The sequence below is a fragment of the Numida meleagris genome, chromosome 5 (genome assembly GCF_002078875.1).
Source record: "Numida meleagris isolate 19003 breed g44 Domestic line chromosome 5, NumMel1.0, whole genome shotgun sequence".
Classification (NCBI taxonomy): domain Eukaryota; kingdom Metazoa; phylum Chordata; class Aves; order Galliformes; family Numididae; genus Numida; species Numida meleagris.
The window spans coordinates 4,205,019-4,224,974 of record NC_034413.1 but is presented as its reverse complement, the minus strand read 5'-3'; the positions used below and the strand labels follow the sequence as shown (position 1 = coordinate 4,224,974).

At 44.9% G+C, this 19,956-nt stretch overlaps 1 protein-coding gene across 1 annotated transcript in view; it reads left to right on the top strand.

The window, feature by feature from the left end:
- The window catches only part of HTRA1 (HtrA serine peptidase 1), a gene marked incomplete at its 5' end in the record, with an annotated part of 28,198 nt that extends 8,710 nt beyond the window's left edge, over positions 1–19,488 (top strand). Inside the window, 8 exon segments of the mRNA XM_021399625.1 lie at positions 4,030–4,129; positions 4,457–4,661; positions 13,532–13,726; positions 14,419–14,451; positions 15,513–15,627; positions 15,752–15,809; positions 16,651–16,746; positions 18,777–19,488. Of these exon segments, the coding sequence (XP_021255300.1) occupies positions 4,030–4,129; positions 4,457–4,661; positions 13,532–13,726; positions 14,419–14,451; positions 15,513–15,627; positions 15,752–15,809; positions 16,651–16,746; positions 18,777–18,945 (971 nt within the window).

Below are 19,956 nucleotides of genomic sequence, written 5' to 3'. Positions count from 1 at the left end.
CATAAGCATTAAAGCATCATTCCCACTGTGAAACGAAAACCTAGATCTTAGCACGCTTCTTGGCTCCTCTGTGTGAAACCACGTTGTTTCAGTTGTTTATAGCCTCATGTGCTTTTTTCTCCATGACTTGGGAGAAGACATTCAGCCTTTCCTTTCAGCAGTTTGTTTACTGATATTAGTGCTGTTAATGGCAGTTGGCAGAGGTTTTCCCTTTTTGCTCAGGGGCTGGCAGCCAGCACACCTTTTGAAGCCCTTGAAAATGTAGTTGCCTTTGGAATTTTTCATGCTGTAACCTATTTGTGTTTTCTTAGGCAGTTTTTGGTCGTTAACTGAATTCACAACAATCGTCTTATTAATGTCATTAATGAAAGTTTCTTAACCACGCTCATGGGCATTTAGGGCATTGTGCAATAGTTCGATAAAAACGATACAAAGCAAGTAATCACAGCATATAAATAGGCAGAGAACGGACTGTAGAGATCTGAACATCGAAGCCTGAAGGTATTTGGGAACTAGAGCTTTATTCAAGCCCAGATCTTGATGTTTAAAAAGAATATCCAACCAACCAACCAAAAGACCCATAAAGTAATAAAATTAATCTACTAAGAACATAACTCCAGAAGGGTATGGTTTAGAAAACAAAAGAAAGAGCGATCCACAAAACTGGGGAGAAATGGCCACATGGATTCAACAGTGGTTATCCCAAAGAAGTAGGTTTTAAGAGAGAAATTGGCATTTTAGGAATCAGATGAAATATGGAATGAAAGGGAAGATTTAGATTGGTTATAAGGAGTTGTTTACAATAAGGATGGTGAGGCAATGGCACAGGCTGCCCAGAGAGGTGGTGGTGCCTGTCCCTGCAGACACCCAAGGTCAGGGGTTGGGGTTAGGGTTAGGGTTACTTCTGAGCACCTGATGGAGCTGTGGGTGTCCTGTTCATTGCAGGGGAGGTTGGACCAGGTGGTCTTTAAAAGTCCCTTCTAACTCACACCGTTCTATGATTCTCTGACTTGCTTGTGGGGTCCCTGTAAGTCAGAACACAGAGGATGTTGAACGAAATCTGTTCCACTCTTCAAACAGTCTCTTCTACTAAACCCTGAACTATCACCAGAGCTGACAAATGTGTGTGTTAGGGAGAAGAGGAATGCATCTCCTGCAGAAGTCCTGAAGTTCACTGATGTCTTCTCTGGTGGCTGCTGATGGCTGCACGCTACCGTGTGGTTGTTGAGGAATGAGCATCTGTTCATGTTAGGTTGGTAGTGCTGGAATTTGCAAGGCAGTTTAGGCTTCCCTGTAGGAGCTGGTGCCTGATGGTGGTTCAAATCCAAGGTAAAATTTGGCCTGGAGGTTGTTCTTGGAGGAAAGAGAGCTGCACCTCTCAGCTCACGCATGCCTTGCTCGGTAATCCCAAAGAGCAGTTTGCTGCAGTGAGCTCGAAGTCCATATGTAATGGTAAACTGGATGCACGTAGGTGTCCATTTTGGTCTGTTTTTTTTTCCCCTGCGGTCCTATTCCACAGCTATATGAGAAATTTTCAACGTAATTTTCAAACTGATTCTTTCACTATTTCTTCTAGATGTTATGGTTTTTGTATGATGCTAAGGACCAGTTCTTAGGGATTTATCCTGCTAGTGTTCCTCAATGAATTCATCTGAATAGTACTTTGACTTTTGTTTATTTGCTTAAAAAAAGGTGTGTTTTCCATTTAAGTGGGCACCCATTCAAGAGCTGTTGCAAAACCGTGTTACACAATGCGAGAATTCCTAATACATAAGCAAAGGACAGGCGTGGTGAGCTGGTGTAAGCTTTTTAGGTCAGTATGCCATGAATCAGTATTTATTACCTAACTTCATCACAGTCCGAAATTGTGACCTTTTCACTCGCAGTTCGGCTGGGACTGCTCACGCTGGTTTCTATGCAGAAGAGAGAGGCACTGCTCAGATCTCGGCCTTCGCAGCTCCAGGCTCAAAGTGATGGAGTATTAGCAGTCTCACCATGCGCAGCTCTACTCAAACAGCTAAATGCCAAAAAAAAAAAAAAAAAAAAGGTTGAAGGCATTAAAAAAAGCTGTGTTCCCTGTGCCGTTCCCCCCATCTGCGGCAGCTCTCTTTTCCAAGGGCAGGATGTGACCTTTAAATGCCTGCAGCATTGCAACTAAGACAAAATCATTTCGGGAGCAGTGATCAAAAAAAGCGTATTGATGGGTACGGCCGTGCCCCGTGGCATTTGATCCCCACGTCACGTTAATCCGGTTTGATAATCTGTCTGAGCTCCTGTTTCATGGGAGCGAATGGATTCAAACTCAATCTCAGCGTGGTTCTTGTTCCACAGCCTCCCAAAATGTTCCACAGCCTCCCAAAATGTTCCACAGCCTCCCAAAATGTTCCACAGCCTCCCAAAACTCCTGTTTCCATTGCCAGCTTTATGCATGGCGACGATGCAGTCATTTTGGGTGTTTCTAATGACGAGAAATGTAAATCCTGTGGATGAGGTGTTGGCTAATCAGGCTGCTAATCCTTCTGCCTTTCTGGTGCTAAGTCCAAGGATCACAGTTTAAGCACGAGTCAAAAGGTGCTTTGGAGGAAAATAGTAGGTGAGAGCGCTGCTCTTCTGATCAGTGGTCTTGGATCGTTGAGCAGATTAACGTGTCCAAACTGTTAGTAGATTAGGAGGCTGCTGCTTCTTAGAAGCGATTGAGGTGCTTCACAGGGTGCGAATGGGTTTGTGAGTGGTTGGGTTGGGTTGGGTTGAGCATCACACATCTCCTAAGGGCAAAACGTGCCAGCTGGTGTTACTGAGTCAGCTGAAACCTGGTTTTCACCCTGAAGCAAACCAGTATCTGGTTAAGAGCACCGATGATTCGTTCCCAGATCATTCCTCTGCAACTTTTTTTTTTTTCCATCACCCAAAGTAAAAATTTTCAGATTTATTCAGTCTGGTATCAACCGATAATGCAAGTGGTTCGGATATGGATGGTTTCAGAGCACAGTCCCATGTCTCCCAGGGTTCTGTAAATAAATCCTCCTGTGAAGCTGTCACGAGCACCTGCAGCATCCCCAAGCTGCTTACTGCTTTAATCTGCAGATTTAGGAGCCAAATGGCAGGGATGGACAGTGCAGCATGGCACGTAATGCTCATCTGGAAGTCACACAGATCTTCTTTGTGCTTTACATGCGAGATGTATCAGATAAAATGGGAATACTGACAATAACAGGGGATGTTCTTTCTTACTTCTAGGGAAATGTTGATGCTCCTTAGGGTGCCACATTGTTTAGTTGCACCCAATTTAATGTAAGTTCTATCCCTGAACTGTGAGAAGGGGGGGCTGTGTCGGACCTCTCTTTTTTCCAGAGATTTGTAGACATCTGATGGCGCAGACAGGTTTTCTGTTGGCTACAATAGGAGCTCAGCATCCAGTTGCTTTTGGAAATCCCAGTGACGTCTCTTGAATACTCGGTGACCATGAGGTTTTGCGTTACAATACTGCCCAGGAATGCAAAGCTTTGTGGTCCCATTGTTTTCATGTGCGTATCTATTTTTATAGCTTTAGGGGTGGTTCCATAGCTCCAAAGTCCAGGGGATCTGCTCCTCCATGGGGCTGGCGGACTGTGGGCAATGCATCCCTTCCCTAGGTGCCTGGGAAGGGCTGGGCTTTGAGACTCACTGGGAGGCTGCACAAACCTTGTACCTTAGGCTTAGGTAGGGATTAGGACCTTATCACCTATGAGCTGAAGCAGGGGCTGCTCCATGCAGGGTGCTGCAGCCCGCAGACGCTAGTGCAGCAGATCTACAGGCCCGTGGCCCAGCTGCGTTCACTGGAAATGAGAAGTTTGCACAGAACTTTCTGTTGTAACAGCAGAGCTGGCTGTGCAAAAAGCCAGAAGGGAAACTGCAGGCCAAGGACCGTTCTGCAATCGACTTGTAAGGAAGAGAGAGTGACCCACACAGTGCTTTCAATTCAGGTGTTTTGCAATGATCCTTCTCCTGTCACTTGAAGAACTCATGACATGTGTTCTGTTTCTATTTCAGGCCAAGAACACCCAAATAGCCTGCGGCACAAGTACAACTTCATAGCAGATGTGGTGGAGAAGATCGCTCCTGCTGTGGTTCACATCGAGTTATTCCGCAAGTAAACACCATGCCCAGTTCTGACTTTGTATTCCTGCAAGCAGCTGACTGCGAACCAGCAGCAGATTAATGATACACAGCAGCAAAGAGGGTTCTGAGCTGATAGATATGTCATGCTGAAGAATTAAAGATAATTTGAGTCCTGGGGGGGGGAAAAAAAACCCACTCCAGTTTAAACTAATGCACATGCATTGCCTTGTCAATGGCAGGAAGTAATAGTAGATGGTCCAAAGCATTAAAAACCACCACGTTCTTTTTGGCTGTGCACTCTTCGTGGTCCTGCAACCTTTTGCAGAGATAAATGTTTGTTATTCCCCGTGTCTTTCAGACTGCCTTACTCCAAGAGGGAGATCCCTGTTGCCAGTGGCTCAGGCTTCATCGTCTCGGAGGACGGGCTGATAGTGACCAACGCGCACGTGGTCACCAACAAGAACAGGGTGAAGGTGGAGCTGAAGAATGGGGAAACGTATGAAGCTAAAATTAAAGACATTGATGAGAAAGCTGACATTGCACTAATTAAAATAGATGCTCAGGTGAGTGAGGGCAGCGAGCAAGACACGTTTTATCCCTCTTTGTTCCAGAAAAGAGGATGTTCCGTTGCTAACTTAAAGGAAAGAGCAGTGGCTCGGTGTTGAGTTTTGACAAATCTTGGAGCAAACAAGGTGGGTGCACATTCCTTTGAAGCCAAGTTTGTGGTTGGTAGTGGTTTATCTTATGACCTCTCCGTGTCATGCAGACAAGCACCTAGCATTTTAGTGTGCGTCCTCAAAACAAACAGCAGCAGCAGCACAGCTCGCTGGCAGATCTGCACACACTTTGCCAGTGCAGCTCTCCTGCTCTGAGTGGAGATGTGGGAGGATTCCCCTGCAGTTGGCAGGGAGATGTTTGTCTTCTTCCTGTGCCTAATACAGTAGTCAGCAAATGGCTTTTAGAAGACAGGTTTGTGCCTCTGAAGGACTGCACCGTACAGATGTAGATACCAAAATGCAGAAGTACCTTAGGAAGTCTCTTAAACATTCGAGCTAAAGCCAGTGTGGGAAGATATTCTTCCACTGCAGGTGGTTTTCTAAACACATCAGCCTGGAACTCCCCTCCCACAGCCTTCAGCTGTATCAGACTTGTGGCTCTCCGCACTATTCCACCTCCTGCAACAGCAGAACTGTTGTCACATGGTTCTGCACGTGGAGTGGAAGCAGAATCTTGTGTTGAAACACTTCTGCATAACGGAGATGCATGTGATGGCTTGAGGTACTGCTCGTATTGGTTTCCCTTGTTTGGGCTTCTAGTTATTGACCTCTAAAGCTGACGGGCAATCGTCTGTTGTTTGAAACACGTGACTCAGAAATGTGTAGACCTTGCAGGGTTGTTTTAGTTCAGACCTATTCCCCGGCGAGGCAGACGTGTTTGTTCCAGAGTTCATGACTAAATCAGACGCCTAATGCAGAACTCTTGGATGACCCAGGGCTTGCTCCCTCGCCACCTTTGTCGTTTAGAGGCTCTGTCAGGTTTTTCTTATTGAAAAGCTTCTTATCAACAGCATGGCCAAAAAAAAATAATAAATAAATCCAAAAAATATTTTGCTGCCTTGCTGAGGATTAAAAAGGTGATAGGAAAGCGAGCTTCAGAGGAGGGAGAAGCTGGTAACTCAGGGATAGAGAGGGAGGAGGCACTGATCTGATGCAACACATTGTTTTGAGGCCGTGAGGAGGGAGCAGACATTGAGTTTTGTGTTATCTGACACCCTGGAGAAATCGCTCCAAAATTTCCCTGGCACTGGAATGCCTGATGGAAGAGCCTGAGTACATTTATAAAAAAAAAAACTAATAGGCCTCACTTGTGCAAACAGTGAGCACTTAAGGACCCAGGGAAGCTTCTGCAGAACTGCAGTGGGCACAGCCCCAGGGAGAGCCGGGTGTCTCCAGCCTGGCGAGTGGCTTGGAAAAAAGGGAAGGCAGCCAGATTTCTTGCTGATAGTGGAAAGCGCTGCTAAGCGGGATTGGAACCGGTGATTCTGGTTGGGCTTCAAGATGACAGATACTCGTCTCTTTTCTTTTTCCTCTTTTCTTTTTTCTTTCTTTTTCCTTAAAATGTCCAAGTATGTAATGAAGCGATGATCACAGTCATATTCCATCACTTTAGCTTTCGGACATAACTGTGGCCTTCCTTTGAGAGCAGCACAGCAGCGGGTCAGTCTACATGTGTTTGTTATTCCAAGGTATAATCCTCTTCCAGTGTTCAGTCACGGAACAGACAAAAATAGATGATTCTGATCTGACAAGCAGTGTCTTTTATGGCATTATTTATCCCCAATTCTCTGAATACAGCGTGCTAACTGAGGATACAAGATGGTGTTTTTGGCTTGATGTGTTGGCTTCTGAAGCTGCCAGCACAGCGCATGCTTCAGATTGTGAGCGTTGCAACCCAGCTCACTCATACATGTTTGCAGATTCTTCCAGGCAGGGAACATTTTCTCTCTTGGAACCACCCAGCACTACATCAGCGGGATATTTCTTGGTGGGCTGGGGAGGGATCGACATGGTTGCAGTCCATGAGCGAGAGGATCAGTTCCAATGAAACACTGGGGAGAGCTGGTGCCTGGAGGCTGAGCTCCTGCAGAAGGAAGCGAGTGGGCTCCGCTGCCTTCCTTGCATGATGGCAACTGGGTGCATCCGCCTGGGCAACAGGAGATTGACTGTCACGTCTCTTCTCTAAACTGGGCAAAATATAACGTGATAGCCTTAGTTTGCTGTGTGCTTGGTGAGCGTCCTATCCGTTGTACGACTCTACCTGATATGTTGCTCCCTGCTGGCCCTGCCCATTTCATCTGAGGAGAAGCTGTTGAGTTCAGATTAATTTGATGACTGAAGAAATCAGTGTGACAGTACAAATAACCCATTGCAAGTCTAGATACAGCATGAAAACCGTCCCTCACAATTTTTCTGAAGGGAGAGGCAAGATCTTTTTTGTGGATATTATTTGAAGGTGACATCAAAGATGTCGAATTTTTATTTTCTATTTTTCTGTGGCATGTTAAAGCAGGATCTGAAGACTGAAGAGTGCCTCTGTGGTTAGGAACAGAGCTGGGCCTGAACTATGAGTTGAGGCTGTCAGCTGGTGTTCCTAAAGCTGTTAACGTTTTGCAGCAGCATGCACTGTATTTTTCTTTAAGCTGTGAACATCTGGCCAAAGGCATCTAATTTGGTTTTGCTCAGTGGAACAGGGAATTAAAGAGGATGAGGAACAGAAATGTGATTATTCTTCCAATTCTGAAAGAGGTTTGTTTTCACAGTCTATAAAAAGAGAAGCTGTATCCCTGGAGGTGCCCATGGCCAGGTTGGATAGGTCTGGGAGCAGCCATCTCATGGTGGGAGTGGACTGGAGCTCAATGATCCTTAAGGTCCCTTCCAACCTAAGCCACTCTGTGATTTCTTGTGTCCATTGAAAACCACAGCAACTTGCTGAAGTCTCAAAAGTAGGAAGCACGTTGAGGCCAGCTGTGTTAAACCTGGAGGCGATGTGGCTCACAGTAGTGGGGAATATCCTTCTGAATGGGGACCCATTTCACCCTATAGATTTGCCTCTGCCCATGGGTCAGTCCGTGTGAATGGCACTTTGGGGGCATATCTTCCTTCTGTGCGCTTGAAAACCAGCCATGAGGCATTTGCCACTGACTGACAATAGCCCCCAAATCCCTGAAAACGTACCAAGGTGTGAAGCTCTCATTTCTCAGTGCAACCAGATCTACACGCTTCTATATTCCTAGAAAGAGTTTGGCACCCCAGTGATACAGCAGCAGCAGCAGCGAGTTGGTGTTGCACCTCTGCTTTGCGGTAATGTTTCAGCTCTTTGCTCGTGTTTCTTTCCAGCATCGTACTAACAGCCACTTGGTTCAGTGCTCTTAAGTCAACAGGACCTCCTGCCCTTGCTGCTTTTGGTGGTTTTGTGAGGCAATGCAGCCTCTGTACGGCTGTGGTCAGAGGGGATTTGCCTCTCTCCCTGTGTGTACACACTGCAGGAAGCTGGGAAGCAAGCGTTCCTGTTTACGTATCAGTATTCTAATAGCCCGCATTTTTAGAAACCAAACTACTTGAATTCCAGATGTCAGTGGCTTTTCTCCAGTTCTTTTGGACTTGGAAATCTGTCACTGGATATTGCATTGCTTCCTCCCGAGTCTCCCTCATCTTGGTTGCAAAAGTGTTTGGGACACGTGGAAATGAGACAGCATGGGAAAAGCTTGGGTGTGAGCTCCCTGCTGCTCCTTAGGTTGGGCAGCAGCATGGGGATGGCTGTCTGCCCTGTGCCCCTCTCTTACCCCTGAAAGAGTTGTTTTTTTTTTTTAATTTCCATCTTAAGGACAGAGGATGTTGCCATATGTGCTTCCTTCCCTGCACGCTGAGAACAGACTTCGCAAGGGACAGAGCTTTCGTCCTTGCTGTGTTTTATTTTAAGGGAGAACAGCAGTGCCTTGCCAGGCCATTGAAGTCCCAGAGACATAGCAAGACAGCGCTTGGCCTTTTTTTTTCCTGCAGCTTCCCATGCTCCGTATTTAGATAAGGCAACTCGGTTTTGTTTTTCTAACTATCGATGAAATACTTTCAGAGACTTGTAATGCGTTCAGTTTGGGTTTTTGGTTTTCTTTGGCATTTTGTCAAATAGCTCCAAGATCGTAGATGACACTCTATATTTTTTTATTAGCTCACGGCCTGTGTTTTTATTTTGCCATAACGTATTCTGAAAGTTAAATAGTTTCGTTAATGAGAGCAGAAATACAGTTCCCAGGGAAGCTGCATGCTTTGCCAGGGTTGCTTACAGCTGAATTAGTGCACTGTACAAACATCTGCTTCTTTTCCACCTAAGCACAGGAAGCATGAAGGCAATCTGTCACTCCTTAACACAAACTGAGCTCAGAACGTTTGTCTCCTCTTCGTTGCTTTATTGCACTGCAAACTGTTTGCTGCACATCCCTGGTGGAAGGAGATGATGGTGCAGAGATGGGATTTGCTTTCATTCAGTGCCAACATAGAAGCAGATTCACACGTTTCGTGGATGGAAAGCGTCCAACTGAACACCCCCTGGTGACTGACACTGCTGGTGGCCGTCCTCTGCCTGACTCCAGCTCTGCTGCTGACATGTCCCTGGTGAACATCTGGCTGAGTGTTTTGCTCCTCAGTGCATGCAGTGGCTGCGTTTTGGTGCTGGAGGAAGCCACATCTCGTGGGAGTTCTGTTTACCCAGGGCTTGAGTCGAAACCCTATATTAAAATGTGTGGAGCGCTTCGGGATGAGAGAGGCTTAAAATATTAGCACTAATTAATGGCTCCCTCTCCGGCTGGGTGTAAACAGTGAGTCATGTGCCACTTACGGGCTTGCATGTTTAGTCCTATTTCTGTGCGCTTGCAGATTTGTCTCATTGAGTCAATGCCGATCCCAGCAGGCGCCCGAGGGTTAATCCAATGAAAGATGGAGGGAGAGCACGCAAGTTATGTGTTGCCCAAGGTCATGCAGTGAGTCACTGGGAAAGCTGGGTTTAGGCGCTGGGTGCTTTTGGCTCCGTGTCCATGCACTGCAGGGCATGCTGGTTGGCCTACGTTTTTAATTAACTGCTGTGGCAAATCTGTAGCTGAGTGAAGACAATTACGACTTGGCAGCTGCGTCACGCTGTTAGAGAGCAAACCCACAAATTTAAAACCACTGGAATATACGTTGTATAGATGTAGATATGTTCATCATAACTAGTTCTCCCCGACATGTACTTACAGAGGTGCTGATGTGAGTATTTACATGCAATGCTGTTAATTTTTGCAGAGTACGCGATAAGAAAATGCTTGGTAGGACAGTGGGTAATGGCCTCCAGTTGTGAGGTTCAGGTTGGATATTAGGATAAATCTCTTCTCAGAAAGAGCAGTGATGCAGTGGCACAGGCTGCCCAGGGGATGGTGGGGTCACCATCCCTGGAGGTGTTCAGAGCCGTGGGGATGTGGCACTGAGGGACGTGGGCATGGGGGGGTGGGCTGGAAAGGATCTGAGAGGTCTTTTCCAGCCTTTGTGATTCAGTGGTTCTATAAAAACCTGTGTGAGTCCCTCTGCCTTTCCTTCAGCACGTAGACTCCTGGGTCCTATAGCTCTTTATGAAGTGTGCTCGGCATCCCCCCTTGTTCTTGAGGCGCGCTGGCATGGGGCTACAAAACAGGAACAAATTTTGTTGCTTTAGTGAACACAGTATAGCAAACCAACTGCATTAATTACACTCGCAGTTGACTTGGGATGTCTCTTCTAGAAACTCGCTGCACAGAGGGCACATTTTCCACAGCTGAATGTCACAATGTGCAGAGCAAGGCGGTTTTCGCAGTAGATTTTTGCTGCTAGCAGATGAGAGGTTAGGGCTAACTCTTTCCAGAAGGCGTGTTGAATCACACAGATGGCCCACGCCAATCCGTGCAGCGCTGGGCTTTGAACTGAGGCCTGCCTAGTATAGGCACGGGCTTGAAAACTCAGCACAATCAGAAATAATTGTGTTAGTCAGAGGCTGCTCCATGTTTTTCCTTTCTGCCGCCAAACGCGATTTTGGCTTTGTGACTGTTTTTGTAACTGAGAAACATTGTATAAATCTTAACTCTGCGTGCGACCAATCTGGTGCCTCTGTTAATGAGAGAAATTATTTATTTTTTTCATAGCCCCTTGCCTGGTTCATTTACTGATTAAATGCCCTCTGTCTTCATGAAGTACCTGCTTTCCGTGTGTTGGCCACTTCTTGTCTTTTTTTTCTTTTTGAGAGCGGTGCCAGAAAGGGATGCACTTCTGGATCAACGGCATCTTGAAAACACGTGCTACGTAAGCTTAATAGCATCTGGAGGCAAGGAAGGGCCAGGGTGCTCCCTCTGTCCAAACAATAGCCAGATGGAGCTGTGTGCTGCATGTTTCCAGCACAGCTCCTCGTGCTGCCTCTGTCCTGTGCTGGGGGAGCCCTCGGAGTCGGGGCTGTGCTCTGAGGTTATGAACTTCTCAGCACAACTGACCTGGGATAGTGGTGCTGCTTGGTTGCAACTTGGGATCGCTCTCCAATCCCTGCAATCAAACCACAGCCTTCGATGGGTTTCCCTATGGCCGTGGCACTGACAGTGGTGCAGGCAATTATTATTTACAGTTGGACATTGCTGCTTGTGCAAGCTTTCCTCTAAAAGAGCATAGAAAGGGAAATGCTTCTTCTTCTCTTTATCACATTGCCTGTTGCTCTTCCAGCTGATTCTGTTTAACAAGCAATTGGCTCATTATTTCTTGTCGTCTTGAGACCAAAAGATGAAGTTTCCGTGCAGCATCTGATCTTGTCTGGGGTTTGGCAATGGGTTTTATTAAAACAGTCTGTTCATCTGAGCATAGCTGCACTGGTGGAATTGTAACGCAGTTGGATAAAAGATGCTGAGGATGAAGCTGGTTAAATATTGGAGCAGTAACTGCTGTGTGTGTGGCAGCACGTAGTGACACGACTGTGTCTCCTGTTTTTACTTTTGGACACTGTGCATCTCCTAGGACGCTGACATACAACCGCAGGTGAAAAATACAAAGCAATGTGCCTTTGGTTCAGTTTCGCTCAGCGGATTTTTGTCCCTGTGGGTGATTTGTTGGTACAGTCTTTCAAGTTGCTGATGACAAAAAATGACTAAAGAGCCTGCTCTTGTTTTTCCAAATCAAACACATGTAATATTTTCTCTTTTTTTGCCATAGCGTAGCTGTGATTCAGCTTTTATTAACTTCTAAAGCGAAGTTAGCACTAACCTGGGGATATATACAAATAATCAGGACATACTAAATGCTGCCTTGCCTCTTTGCTCTGTAAGCACACGGTGTGTCTTTACAATTCCCTCTACTATGAGCACGTTAAGTTGCATGCTTTGGAACAAGCACAGGCTAAAAAGATACCTCTGCTGGCTCCAGGAAGAAATAAATGACAGCAGGAGGTATCAAGCCAATTTGTACCTTCATTTTAGGGACAAAGCTCAGGAATATCATAAAGGTACCTTTTATATTGGAAGTATGTATGTTACCTGCTTCTTGGAAACTGGTTTAAGTTAATCCATAGGTGGGGCATCCACTGCATCTAGAATCAGTCACTTATTTTGGAAGTTTTTGTTAATGCCTTTTTATTTTGGAGTCTGGGCTTGTTGTGCAAAGGAAAGGATTTTGCAGTTGAGTGGGTGTGGAGGAAACCTACCTTTAAGTTGGGTTTACCAAGTAAATGATCTGTCCTGGGAGACTTCTGTTGCCATTTAGGTTTGAGTACCTCCCTAATTCTGCAAGATGCTTGAATTGAAGCCTCAAATGATGCATGTCCTAATCCACCGATGATAATGGAAATGATCTAGTGCCATAGTTAAGCACCTGGAAAGTGTCAGGATCATTTAGACAACGGGTTAAACGTGAAAGAGTTAAAAATACGTAACATCATTGGAAGGGTGAAGACTGACTTTCAAAAACGTGAAGCAAACCCAATGCATATTGTGCAGGCAGATGATACATAAACGCAAAGCATTTCTTTGAAATACCGTCTGCTTCAGAATGCCCTTAATTACTTTGTGAGCAGGAGGGCCCGGGGACTTTCCTGCCATTATCTGCTCGGCTCGCTGCTCTCAGGGGGACGTTACTGGTCTAGTTTGAACCATCTGCTGTCCATCCTCTTCAGATGTCCTGGAGAAACAATGCTGAGTTTATCCCCTGCATAGGCCAAGGGTGTTGGATCCAACCTTTGCTTTTTAATTTCTTTCTTTTTTAATTGCTGTAAATTCCGGCACTCTGCGTTGATGCTAGATTTAGGAATGTTTTCTGTCTCGGGGGGGAAATCTCTAATTGCGTGATAGTTAATGCTTAGAGATAAGATCTTGAAAGGAAAGAATAATAGTATCCTTTACTGTCATAAAAGAAAAATGCTAGGAAGTCTTTAAATCCTCACATCTTCAGAAGGCACCTAGTGTACGTAGGAGGCAACCTGGTTGTCTATTGAACAATAAGATGAAACGTTAGCTCGTGTCCTAGGGGAATATGAAACGCTTTTAGCTACACACATGTTTGTTTGATACGCTCTGGCTCTTGCTTTCATGACTCCCTTTAGAATTCACTCTTAAAGAATATATTATTTTTACATCAACAGCTGTTGGCTAATTATTTCAAGAAGCTGTTGGAAACAGCTCCTTCCTGGTATCACCAAATGTTTGCTTTGTACAGCAGTGCTCAAATATTCCTTTGGTCTTCATTTGTTTTTGATTTAATGGGTACCTGTTGTGGAAAAAGCACTCTTACATTGTTTTTTTTCCTCTACTCCATTAAAGAATAGCTATTTCTGTTCTACCTGCGTAGAAATGTCGTAACAACGTTTGAATTTTTCTTTTTTCTTAATTTATTTCCATTTGTAGGGTAAATTGCCAGTCCTGCTGCTTGGTCAGTCTGGAGACTTGAGGCCAGGAGAGTTTGTGGTTGCCATTGGAAGTCCATTTTCCCTCCAAAACACAGTGACAACAGGGATCGTTAGCACCACGCAGCGCGGAGGAAAGGAGCTGGGGCTCCGCAACTCCGATATGGACTACATTCAGACGGACGCCATCATCAATGTACGTCCCGCCTTGAGCCTCGGCCCGTTGGGCTCTGAGATTTCTGGAATAGTTGCTTTGAAAGTCCCACCAGTAATGTGGTTCTTAAGAGCAGTGAGCATAGCTGGCTTTTCTTTCATCCTCGCAAACATGGACATCTGCAGTGCAGCAGTGCTTGATTGTTATTAAACCAAACCCCAGAGGGACCACACCAAGTCCAGTGGCTGCCTTCCCTTCAGCTTCTTACAGCTTGCAAGGGAGGAGGCAGCATTCTTCGGCAAATAAGTGTCTTCTCGAAATCTGTCATGCTTTCTAGAAAGCAGCCAAGCTTAGCTTGAGAACTCAAGTTTGTTTCATCATTAAGGCGAAACAATAGTTTTTGTCTACTGTTGGCCTTGTGAGGGATCTTCACTCGCAGCTCTGGAGCTGTATTACAATCTTCTATGCTGCTAATGTGGTACTATTAAAACCAGCAAGGAGCCCCGCTTCCTTAGGTTACTCTGGCAAGAGGAGGGGGATGAAGCGTTTGCAAAAAAGGGAGGATGTGAAGTGCATGTTAAGTAATGGTTTGGATTTTTAAGTGCTCTGTTGCAAATCTTTACTAGACAATGAAAAAATTGCTGCAGAAACATTTCAAAAGTTCCTTGAACGTTTTGCTCTCCATGAATTAAAAGGTCGATATTAAAATATGCTCTTTCCATGTTTGCTTGCAGTATGGAAACTCCGGAGGACCCTTAGTAAACCTGGTAAGAGTTGCTTTGTTTGCTTAGTGTGAAGCCTGTTACTTTCTGGTCTAAAAACAAAAACAAGTGTGATTCAGAGCTTTCGATGTTTGCCTGACTACACAAAATTCACATGGTTCTTACTAATCACTTGTCTGTGTTTTTGTTGGCAAATCACAAACTACGCTATGATTTCAATATTTAGGTGTTTACACTTTGCATAGTTTGGGTTAAGTGTAATGTCCAAATAATTTGCCCGTACTTTGCAAGAAGTAAAAAGTGGATTTTAAATGTGAGGTGTTTGCCCTCGGTGTGTACCAAGCAGCTGAAAATTGTTTCGTTTCTTGCAAACTGAAGCTCAGTTTTATGGTTCAGAAATGTGTGCCCTCCTTTATTTGGAGGCACATTCACGTGGTGGGAAACCCCACGTGTTTACAAGCATCTTAGGGTTTGTTTGCTGGTTCTGTAGGAAGCAGTCAGCTTCCTTACAGCAGCTGTGGATGAGCCCAGAGGAGAACAAGGAAGCAGGCTGCAAAACCAGCTGGCTGTGCAGGAGCTCTGTCAGCCCCAGATGAGAAGAAAGAGCTTCTCAGAGGTTCTGCATTGGAAACTTGGCAACTTTTTTCTACCCGACTTGCAGAAAAGCTGCAGCACTAGTAACTTGTCTTTTAAAAGTTGTGGTTGGATAGTTTTTACATTGGGTAGTTCAACAGCTCTTTCAGTCTAGACCCTTATTCTGTCTCAGCCCCAGCAATTCAGTGCTTGCTCATGGGAAACCAACTGGGTCTGCTGGTACACCTCTGCTAGGGGTGAAATCCTCTTTTGGCGTGGAATGCTCTTCCACATGAGAGCTTTTCCAGGAGCCGCACTGCTGGGAAGAGCTTTTGGTTTTCCAAACATTGTAGCATGCTTTTCATATCAGTAGGTGATTGAGAGAAATTGAATGAAAGGGAACTTCAGAAAACTGAAGTCCAGCCACAAAATTGTTGTGTACCTTTGTCTTTGTGATTGCTCAGAAGAAATCATCCTTTTCACTTTGAGACATACATTTCACATTTGCTGACAACAATTTCTAATTTCTCCAGGATGGTGAAGTCATTGGAATTAACACACTGAAAGTTACAGCTGGGATCTCGTTTGCCATTCCATCTGATAAAATCAAGAAGTTCCTAACTGAATCCCATGACAGACAAGCTAAAGGTAATGTACTTCACTGCTCTGAAAGAGATAGGCGTAATACTGGTGATCCTACAGAGAGCCAGCAGCCCCCAAGGCTCTCTTTTTGATAAGATCAATTGATAAAGGCCTGTTTTCCTTTTTGTAGGAAAAGCTGTAACCAAAAAGAAATACATTGGCATACGAATGATGTCTCTAACTCCTAGGTAAGTAAAAGTAGGAAAATATTTTTTATCTAGCTGAACTGAAAGGGGCAGAAGAATGATGGTGCCGACTCTCCCAGTTTCTGCTGCCTTCAATTGCTGCATCCATTACACAATTGGACTCGTCTGTGGGCTCTTGTATGAGCAGTTGTTCAACAGCTCCCTGGTTTTTGATTTTTTCCCTTAGCTCTTATGAAGGGACTATGTAGCAATTATTAATTTGTCCTGGGGCTCAACTACTGTTGCTGCCATCTATCTTGCACTGTCACCAGAGTCAAAGATCACAGCAGCTCCACACATAGCTTCATTTGTATGAAATTATTTTCGTTAAGTTCCCTTAATGTGAAATGAAGCTTTCGTGTAGACTTGCTTATTCAAACTCAAACCAGAAAAGAGCAGGTTATGTTAGTAGGAATGGTCAACAAACACGTTGTGCGTGTGCTAGGCTACAATAGATGGAGCGTTACTACTTTCTGTGGTAGAGCAAGCAGGCAGTTTACATTTCATTGTGCCTTAGGATCAGCAGTACGACAAAGCACTGAAAACTGAAGGTTTTTTTCAAGTGTCCCAAGTCTTCTAGAGCTTAAGTCCAAGTTTTGACAAAGCTGGTCTTCTCTATCTGTTGAAATGACTGTCTTTGCCAGAAATAAGCAATGAAAGCCATCTGCGTAGAAAAGTGTAATAATTCTTGAAATACTTTTAAGGGTTAAAATGAATTGTGAGGTGTCACATCAACATGAGTAAAATATCCCTGCTAGTAAATGTTGAGTTAACCGAGTGAAAATCCATGGTTTTCTCCCCTATGTTGGCACAATATGCTTATGGACGCTTCTTCATTTTCCAGCAAAGCTAGAGAGCTGAAGGATCGCCATAAAGACTTTCCTGACGTTGTCTCTGGGGCCTATGTTATTGATGTAATTCCAGAAACACCAGCTGAAGTGTAAGTTGGAGTACTTTTTTCTCAAAACCACTGCCACTGTCTGAAGGAGAGAATGTTCCATGCTTAGCTGGCTATCCTGGTTAAGCTAAATGAACAGAATTGTGACCATCTGATAGCTATTAGGTTGTCAGCTTAAAATCAGTTTGTGGTTTTCGTTCATTCCCTGATCAGCAATAATGTAGATGTGCCAGCACGTTGCTGCAAAGCCCTGTCAGAGTTCCCAGCTGAAAGGGCAAGGAGTCAGGGAGCGTGAAAGCTCACTTTTCATTTTTCTCAGCCATCGCTTCCAAGACATCTGCTGTACCAATGCCAGGGCTGAGCTGGAGCCGATGGCCCGTGTGTGCTCCTGCAGCCCTGCAGGTCTCTGCTGAGCAAGGGCAAGAGGGGACATTTTGCTCCTGCCTTGCAAGGACGTGGCTGTCTTATCCAAGGCGCTTCTGTGCTTGCTAACGGCGAGCCCACTGACTCTCCTGGTGCACCCGTTTGAGGTGAGATCCTCTTCTGGCATGGAACCTTCTTCTACATGAGACATTTCCAGGAGCCACGCTGCTGGGAAGAGCTTTTGGGTTTGGCCAGCTGATATTTTCCTTTGTGTTACTCAGCACTGCTCAGAACCTCAAAGGCTGCTCGGTGCCACGCTTCACGGGGTGCCTTGCTGAAGGCCTCCAGTCAGTGGGACTGGGCTGGCTGGCTCAGCTGGCAGCACCTACCTTCCACAGTTTGGTTAATATGAAGTCACTCGGTAATTCAGAGCAGGAAATAGGAAACTTTGTCCATTTTCTGAAACTGGAGGTCGTTTCAGAAAGGCATAAATCTGTGGCAGCAAAGAGGCATATGTAGCACCAAAGATGAGGGCAGAAAGCTTCTCAGTGCTGCCATATTTTACTACAAGAGGATGGTTGGATGATCCCTTTTTGTCACTACAAGATGTAATATTAGCTGTCTGGCTTGTTTTTTGAATTATTGCTGCTTTCTGTAGATAATTCCTGTTAGCAGCGTTGATTATGCAGAATACAGTGCATGTCTGTAACGTGAAACAAAACTTCTGTTGGTGTAGAAGTACCGTGGCTGTTTTCTCTATTGTGAATAACGTGTGTTAACTGCCCTGACACACAGGTCCAAATTGAAGGTGCAGAAAAAACATTATTGCAGCAATAACAATAGTTAGCAGAGGGTGAGAGCAGGGCATTAGGCAGAAAACAGTGAGGTAACAAAGCCTTGTAATTAATTGGAAGGCAAACTCAAGTCAAGACACTCCATCTGGACAGTTATTCAGGGGAGTCTACAGCAGTTTATGTGGGATTTGAATCAAGAGCAGGAGCCTACCAGTGTGAGACACCCAGATGATCAGGGATGGGTTCTCTGGGGAAAATGCTGACAGTCACGACTCAAAGTAGGCAACCAGATTTGTTAGCAGGCTGACAACATTGGCCAAGGCTTCCTGCTTACAAGAGGCACTCATGTAAGGCATTTTCTGCGGGCGGAAGAGGCCTATGACTGGTCTGTGGTTTTGCGAAAATGGATTATGCTGAAGGGCTGAATCATGTCTGATCTGGTTTCTTGGTTAATATTTCCATGACTTGGAGCCAGATTATTGTGCAAGACCAGGCAAGACGCTGTGGTTGATGGTATCCCTCAGCACCCCGTTTCTCAGTCCCGGTAGCAGTCTGGACAGCCCTGAGCAGAGGAGCCATGCTGGGCCAGCCCTGTTTGGTTGGTGTCTGGTGGTTGGGTCTGGCTTCTGTAGGCACCCAGGTGTTTCTGGTGATCGGACTAGATCTCTACGTGTTTAAAATATGAAGGTAGGATGAATGGCTGCCAAGCAGTGTATGAAAAATGGCACGGTACACTGAACCAGATCTGGACCGCTGCATAAATTCTGGTTGCTTTTTGGGGGCCTGCTGTGTCTCTGCCCAACTGCTGCCAGGTGGGAAATAGGAAATAACCAGTGCCTTTTGGTTTTGCTCAAGAGTATGGTGAGGGTAATGAAATGGTCATAACAGTAATTCGTTGTTCCTTTGTCTTTTCAGTGGTGGCCTGAAGGACAATGATGTGATTATAAGCATCAATGGACAGTCGATAACTTCAGCCTCTGATGTCAGTGACATTATTAAAAAGGACAGTACTTTGAACATGGTTGTACGCAGGGGTAACGAAGATGTTATGTTAACAGTAATTCCTGAAGAAATTGATCCCTAACCAGAAACATGAGCTGGATTTCATGTTTTCTTTTAACAGCGTTGGACTGCTTATATTCTCTCTGTGCTGGTACAGGAAACGTTAGACTTCTGACCAACGTTCTGCTTCTTCAGCGGATTAGTATTGGCCAACAGAATAACTTCTAATAGGTTTAAGGTGCAAAGATCCGTGTAATTTCACATACTCCAGATGATAATTTTTCCTCCTGTATTATATATGCAATGTATTCTTTACTGGCTATTACATTCCCCGCTTAACAAATCGACAGTTGCTTCCCTGTGTTGAATAGATTTACCATTATTTCCACTAAGATTTAAACAAAACCCACGCACGCAGTGTGTGCTGTGGTATTCAGGTATTTATAGGTTAGCTGTGTTTTAACTGGAAATGCCATTGTAAAGGAGTAGTTGGTTTAAAAGTAAAACACAACTGGGGAAAAAAGTTTGGTTTATAAACACAGATATCCCGACCGAAATAACCCTTTGAGAGCAGGATTTTAATATTATGATATTTTCCTAGTGTTATTAAAAGACTTCAACAGTACTTCTTTTTGTGAGTGATTCATTTTGCTTCTCCTTATGGAGCGTTCTGTCTTTGAACAACACATCTGCCTAAAAGGATGTTCTCGTTTTGATCATCGTAAAGCAAAACAGCTGCTTCTTGGTATGTGCATCATATTGGCTCGCCAGTGTTGCCTGTCTTCCATATGTTAGTATGCTTTCCTTATTGTTCTCAGTATGACTCAAGCACTAACTGAAACAGTGTTTGCCTACTGCAGAAACTGTCGTGCTCACAGAGCACATCTCGGGTGGTGGATATCTCTAAGCTTTGTAGATCTGGCTGCCCCGAAGCTCTTTAAAACAGACTCTTCTGTTTAAAATCTGAGTGCTGGTGTGTGCGTGTTTGATAAGAACTGGTTTTGAGTAGGATGCTGGGCATTATTGTAACATAAAAACGAAATCTGTATTTCTGGATGCCCTTGAAGCTCGAGCGGTGAATGGGATAATCTTA